The sequence below is a fragment of the Rhinatrema bivittatum genome, chromosome 8 (genome assembly GCF_901001135.1).
Source record: "Rhinatrema bivittatum chromosome 8, aRhiBiv1.1, whole genome shotgun sequence".
Lineage (NCBI taxonomy): Eukaryota > Metazoa > Chordata > Amphibia > Gymnophiona > Rhinatrematidae > Rhinatrema > Rhinatrema bivittatum.
The window spans coordinates 142,562,021-142,569,468 of NC_042622.1; the positions used below are offsets into that span (position 1 = coordinate 142,562,021).

The 7,448-nt window shown below is 48.0% G+C and overlaps 1 protein-coding gene across 1 annotated transcript in view; it reads left to right on the top strand.

The window, feature by feature from the left end:
• The window catches only part of SIPA1 (signal-induced proliferation-associated 1), a 66,528-nt gene extending 60,137 nt beyond the window's left edge, over positions 1–6,391 (top strand). The window contains exons 14-16 of the mRNA XM_029611912.1: positions 30–108; positions 1,150–1,228; positions 1,526–6,391. Of these exons, the coding sequence (XP_029467772.1) occupies positions 30–108; positions 1,150–1,228; positions 1,526–1,672 (305 nt within the window). The 3' untranslated portion in view covers positions 1,673–6,391. The remainder of the gene's footprint in view (positions 1–29; positions 109–1,149; positions 1,229–1,525) is intronic.
• The last annotated feature ends 1,057 nt before the right edge of the window (positions 6,392–7,448 follow it).

Below are 7,448 nucleotides of genomic sequence, written 5' to 3' on the forward strand. Positions count from 1 at the left end.
TTCCCCCCCCCCCCCCCCTCCTGTTCTAGGGCAGCAGTCGTCGGAGGCAGGAGATTCTCCAGCAGTAACGGGAGGGAAGACCCCCAACCAGCGGAAGACAAAGGACGAGTAACAAGTTTTAAGTTTTGTTTCTTCCCTGGGGAGGGAGGGGGAGAGGGGGCTGGCAGAGGGTCACCAGCAGGGAGGGTGCTTCCATTAGGCAAACCAGGCGGTTGCGCCTAGCGCGCCAAAGTTTTGGGAGCGGGGAAAATCCTGCCAGCGTGAGGTGTGCCAGAGCTAATACCGTCAAAAGAAGGGAGCACTGTGCTAGAGGAAAGCTGTAGGAGGAGGGTGAATGGCCGAAGGTTCACCTAGGGTGCCAGATGTACTTGCACCAACCCTGGACACCAGATGACACCAAGGCCCTTGGAGATGGGTCCCCGGTTCTACCACAATTGTATGAATGGGTTCTTAGTTCCCTAAGCATGCACCTGGTGGGGGCAGGGATGTTAATAGCAGGATCGAATCAGATTGTCCTACAGGATTGAAGCCACTTGTTAGGCCTCTGCCCAGAATAGCCGTAGCTGATTGGTGTTGCTAGATTTTTATTTTTTTTTGGGGGGGGGGGGGGGTGCAAGAATCACTTTGTTCCAGTGATTCCTCAGTGGGGCTACTCCTTTATTACCCCTTCAGTGAGAAAGCCAGAAATCTTTCATTGCTGTGGCCACCAAGACTGCCTCATCACAGCTGGCCTTGCAACTGAGGTGAGCCATTCTGATCCGACGTGTGCGCATGACCCGGTTCCTACCCCTGTCTCATCACGACCTCTCCCGGGGTCAAGGGAGAGGGCTGTAAAGGACGGGCAGGCCAATGCAGGTCAAATCTGTGGGGCTACAACTTTGCACAGTATCCATAGGAGGACGTTGTCATGTCCAAAGTGAGGAGTCTCGGCTCCTTAGCAGCAGAATAAGGACTGGGCTTAGAGAGTTAAAAGGGCACAGCTGCCCCCCCCAGCCAGGGAAAGGACCGGCACCGCTGAGCTCAGATGCTGTATGGAAGGGATCACGCTGGAACTTCTCGGAGTTTAAGGGCTGCCCTGAGTCCATGACTCAAAAGTCAGGGAGGAGGCTCATTTTTGTGTTTTGTTTTGGGTTTTTTTTTTCTCGCAAGGGATGTGGCCAGGACACTGTCGGAGAAAGTTTGCCAGCTGGAGGCTGTTCTGAAGAGACTGCAGGATGACCTGCAAAAGGTATGTGGAGCTGGGGTTGGGGGGAGAGAGGAGGGGAAAGGGAGAGAATAAGAGAGGGTGGGAGGAGGTGAATAGGAAGAAAGAAGGGAGAGCGAGAAAGGAAGGGGAAAAGATAAAAATGGAAAAAAGGAAGGAAACAGATATGAGAAAATGTGATCAGAGAACAGAGAGACAATAGGTAGGGGGCGTTATTAATGAAGGGATAGGGTGGGAAAGGAGTTGTACTTATTCAAATGTGATTCCCCCCCCCACACACACACACATTCCTGCCCCTCCTGCTCATCTCTACTCTCTCAGGAGAAGAAAGACAAGGCTGTGTTGGAGGCAGAGGTGCAGAGCCTGCGACAGAACAACCAGCGACTGCAGGAGGAGTCGCAGACCACTGTGGCCCAGCTCATCAAAGTCACCGAAATGTTGTGCAGCACTGGCAGCAAGCAGCTCTGAGGACAGGACGGGTGGGGGGCGACTGCCACCCCCCTACCCCAACCACCCAACTCCCAAGGAAAGGAAGGACAGGGCCAGTGACCGACTCCAGCCACACAGGCCTCGAGCCTAGGCCGAAGACGGAACTCCCCAGCAGGACCAATTGCCACAACAACTGCTGTAGAGATTACTTTGGGGGAGTAAGCCCGCCTCTGTAGCCTTTTGAACTTAAATTATTGCGGATTTAGAAGAGATGCCAAGTTTTTCTGATCATATCATATGCTTTGCTCACTAGTCCCAGTGGCTAGCTGTGATTTTTTTGTTGCTCGGTGGTTGGTGTCAGGCCTCCTTCTGTAGTCCTCTCCAGTGCTCTTCCCGGTGCTAAGCCGGAGCCATGCTCAGCGATTCCAATTTACCCCAGGTCAACTAAAGAGGCTGAGCCAGGCCTGATTTTGCTCCATTGCATGCATGGAGTTATGGTTCTGATCATCTAAAGCAGGGGTAGGCCACTCTGGTCCTGGAGTGCCAAAAACAGGCCTGATTTTCAGGACCTCTACAATTAATATGCATGAAATATATTTGCACACAATAGAGGCAGTGTGTGAAAATATACCTCATGCGTTTTCAATGCGGATATCCTGTTTGTGGCACTCCGGGACCGGGGTGGCCTACCCCTGATCTTAGGGAAATCAGTGGGACAAGCAGAACTCCAACTCTATGTCCGTAACGATGCAAAACCAGAAATTTATCAGCTTGTTCAGTTGACCTGGGGTGAGTTTGTAACCCTGCTGTAGAGCTGCTGGGAGGGGAGGGGGGCAGGGACGGGTAAGGGCTACATATGGCTCTCGGGTGAGAGGGATTATAACAGCTGCATATCCCAATGATGAGATATGCAACCACGCGTCTTATTCTTGCAATATTATGGACGTCTTCCATGCTTGTTTCAACCCTGGTGCTGGAATTAACTAAGGCAGAGATTGATTCGGTCCTGGTTTCACTGCTTCTACCTATCCCCCCGTTGCTGAAAAGCAGGAAAGTACACGTCCCTGCATGCAATGGGGAAGGTGGAGGTGGGGACGGAGGCGAGGTATAGGTTAAAATCAGACCCAGTTCAGCCTCTTCTATGTGACGTGGAGTCACCTGGTACTTGTACTGTCACCCATATAGAGACAGGGTATAGCCTTGTCACCACCTTCTGTTTTTTTTAAATGATTTCTGGGTTTATTTTATTAATTTTTTAAGTATAGCTAGCTACCTGTAGTTTTGTGACAGGGAGGGAGGTGAGAATTTGCAGACTGAGCCAAACATAAGACTAGTAGGAACTTCCCCAGCTGTTGTCGCCATGAGAGCCAGGGAATGAGCAATTTTTAAGTAATAAAATCCCACCTTTTCTCTCCCCGCCCCTCCCCCCATCCTTTTGCCAGGGTTGCCAACAGGCTCCAGGTTTGCCTGACAGGGTTGAGCCAGGCCTGAGTTGACCCCCATTGCATGCAGGAACTTTTAGGCTTACTTTTCTTAGAAACTGCAATAGAAAAATCCAAACTATAAATCCCTGCATGCAGTGGGGTAAACCCAGGACTGGATTGAAGCTTTCAGGTGACCAATTGGCAACCCTAGCCCCCCCCCCCCCCAAAAAAAAAAGAATGGCCGTTTCCTGCTATGATCATCCACAAAGTTATTTTGATCTCCTGCCTCTAAGAGCTAGGACTGGCAGGTGGCCCCATCCCATCAGTGCATGCATGCAGAGGTAGAAGCAGGAATTCCAATTCCATGCATGTGGGTGTGGTCAGAAGTCAGACAAGGGCCATTTTAGCCCATCCCAGGAACTCGCAGAGCAGGCAGGTGTCCTGGTTTGGGCTCTTCACTTCTGTCTGCCCCCCCCCAAAAAAAAGTTGGCAAGACAACACAGGAAACTGAGACCCCCTTCAGCCCCACCTCCGATGCCCAGAACAGAAGGACAGGAAGTAAATACTTGCAATACCTGAATGTAATCCGCTTTGAAGTGTCACAAAAGGCGGAATATAAATTAAAGAAAGAAAGAAAATGTATACATTATATACATACATACATATTTCAGCACTTAGATACACACTCCACCAGAAAACAATTGTCTTAATTTGACTTTGCCTCTCTGTTTTGGGGGTTTCTCTCTCTTTTTTTTATTTTTATTAGCATACATAACTTCAACAAGGCCTCTTATTGTCATAAGAACAGGTTTCAGGGCTTGGCCTCACGCTGTGCTTCCATCCTAAAGGTGCATGAGACCCACTCAGCCACTCATCTCCAATACAGAGAAGAACTTGTTTCTAGTGAGTCAGAGAAAGCTGCAGCTGACTTTTTAGTGAGAATCCTTGCTCTTCCTTTTTATGTACTGGTGGCAGATACACAGAGGTGGAAGGGGCAGAAAGGGATGGGGAGGGAGAACACTTTGATGGGGGAGGGGGGGTTCTTGTTTTGTTTTATTTTATTTTTTTATTTAATTGTATTTATTTTGAAATTGCTCTCCTGCAGGATATGTGGAGGGTGGAAAGCCAAATGAGATGGCATACAGCAGCCAGTACCCTGTGATGTTTCAAGGTGAACTGGCTGAGACTGGTGAATTTCAAAGTGCTCCTTTTGGTGAAAAAAAGTCCATAGGTATAAAAATGAGCTCCTACCCCAATCGCAGCTCAGATCTGTCTGAATCTGGTGGTTTTATATATATATATATATATATATATATATATATATATATATATATGTAGCTGCTGATTAATTTATAGAGAGAGATATAGAAAGTGAAAAATAAAACGACTTTAACAATTAAAGTCATTTTACTTTTCGCACATCCAGTTACAGCAGAAAGAAAATAGCATGCAAAGAAAAACCTGAACACACACAAAAGCACATCCTGAGCTTCTGATGCTATTTTCTCACTGTGAGAGTTAACCTACAGATAATTCAATTTTTGCCTCAGTGACTGTATTCATGAGAAAAGGACACTTTTAAAAAGAAAATTAGGATATTTAGAAATCAAAAGAACACAGAAAATCTTGTTGGATAAAATGTTTTAATTCAGAGGATATATCATGGAATTTAAATGTGTCTATTATTGTAATTTTTAAAAATTATATCTAGCTGTTTGGAATGAATAGTCTGCAGCTGGCAGACAATTGTAAGACGGGTTTAGGTCCACAGGGCCTCGAGAACCACTTTGGTTTTATTTTTAAACTGTGATCCCAGTGCATTCTGGGAATTGTATTTCATTGCTCAGGCTACAAGGCCAGGATCAGGTGAGACCTCTGGGATGGGGCTTTCTTGTCTTCCTGCATTTAAATGAATCAGATATCACTGTTAATCTCTGGGAAAGGGAAGGGAAGGGATGGTTAAGGAAGAGTAACCAGTCTCTGTATAAGGACTATAGAGATATTATCCTAAAACAGGGAGGGGTATGGAGGAGTGAGGGTGCTCTCCTGTCAACTAATCAGTGGTGCTTCTGCCTTTAGAAGAGAGGGTGGTGGGTTCTAATCCTGGCCTGGGCCACTTTATCTGGCTCTTCCCTTCTCCATCTGTAGAGGGCTTTTGAAGCTATCTGTGCCCCAGGATGATACTTCCTGATCCCTGCTCTGTGCTGTAACACTGAGCAGTAATTAGTTTCACCAAGAGATGATACTCCAGGTTCAAAGCCTTAGTCTACTCCTTTACTGTGAAATTAAAAAAAAAACAAAACAAAACGAAGTCTACCCCCCACACGCAGATGTGTGTCCCCTCTCTCTCTTGCTACAAAAGTTGGGTTCACTCCCAATTTTTGGTTTAGCTATTCCTATATATGTGTGCTATATAATATTGTGTGCTTTATCCTCACACTATTCCTGCTGTAACACTTTGCCCCTTATGCGTGTTTTAGCTCTAGTAGAGGAAACATGTATTTAGGAATACAGTATTTTAATGAGAGATTGAGAGAGCTCTTACCCAGAGCACAAGTGAGGCAGACCCCAGTGTGAGACAAATCCAGTTCCATTCCCAGTATGAGACAGACATCCTGCTTTGTGGGACAGAGGCAGCCCCATTCCCAGTGTGAGACAGTCGGCCCCGTTCCAGTACAGAGTAGCAATAAACCCAATAGCGCTCCCCTCCCCTGTGGGACAGAAACAGCCCCACTCCTTCAGTCAGCCCTCTCCCAGTACAGAATAGCAATAAACACAACGGAACCACCTCCCAGTGTGTGACAGAAACCTTCACCCGCTGTAGGACAAAGACAGCCCCACTCTCAAGTGTGGGACAGAGGCTTCTGCAGTATTAGGAGAAGAGAATGAGGGCCCCCTCCCAGTGTGAGTGGGGTGGGAACAGTAACAGCCGCCTGTCTAGAGCGGAAAGGCAGGAAGGAGGATCAGGATGAGAAGGTAACGCAGGAGCTGTAGAATGTTGCACCCCCAATGCCTGCTGAATCCGGATGGGGAGGGGTGATTTTGCTGTTCGGTTTGACATCGGATTCTGCATTAATACCTGGAACGCTGGTCCCAGCTAACGCACAGGGGCTGTCAATCCCCCTCCCACTGACCGCACTCCACGCCTGCCTCACTGTAGCAGTGTAAATAGTTCATTTGAAACCAGTGGATTTCTTTTGAGATTAATTCTGTCTGTATTATTTTTTAATGATCAGTTTTGGAAGATGTCTGTGCACCTGTGTCGTCTGAATTTGAATGTACATTCCAGCGAACAGCTCGTCTGTGCAATAAAATGCCAGTATATGCCGTGTGAGACGTGGTCATGCCATCCGGTCCGGGCGTATGCCTCCTCCTCGTGGGGTACCCTATGCCCCGAGACAATGTAAAATAAAAAGGAAGGCTTTGGCGATGAGAGGGAGACTTCGTTCTCCAGCTGAGACAATATGGAGTGAAGGGGGACATTTTCATTGGCCATCTTTATCAAACAAGATAATTCCTTTTCTGCTTCCTCAGCCTCACCGGGTGGGTAAAGACTGCCCAGCAGATCAGGGACCATTCAGTCGGGGGAATGCAGTAACGCTCAGGATACAAGGCAGGATGATCGGGGTGACTAGGAAAGTATTTCATAGAGGATGTGGGGGAGGGGACGGGCTCTGCACTGGTATCTTTTCAGGATATTTGTGTGGTGTGTGTGTGTGTGTGTGTGTGTGTGTGTGTGCGCGCGCGCAAGATGTATTAAGGAGCTCTCGGGGCGGGGAGGGGAGGGGAGGAACCAGCCTGCCAGACAGCTGTATGCAGATAAGGTACTAACCAATCAAGGAAACCGATCCCGTCTCCTATCAAAGACAGGACTGAGAGACATAGCAACAGGAGCAGAATTCCTTCCTAAAGGCGAGGGGTTACATGCTGCCATCATCCACAATTTCTTAACAGGTCACTGATACACTTCCTTCCTCTAAAGGATCCCCCAGATTAAGATATTCCCTGCCCACTGACATGGGGACACTGATCACCAGATCATGACATTCCCAACTGGCTGATAAAATCCCTCCTTCTCAGATCAGGACGTTCCCTGCTTCTCCCTGCCTTTACTCTCTTAGTACTCTTCCCCCACCCCTCCCAGTTTCTTTCTCTTCAATTGTCAAAATCTGCTGGTGTGGAGTAAAAAAAGAAAATAAAAATCCCCCAAACCTCCAGTCCCAGGCCTCTCCGACTGTGCTTGCTGCGGTGTCCTATACTCCGGCAGGAATGCAGAAATCCCTTTGAAGTTTTCAGATGGAGGAGGGAACCACAGACGGTGGGGAAGCACCTGGAAATCCCTCTGCATTCCTACGCCGTGAATCAACTGAGGACATCTCGCCCCCGCCTCC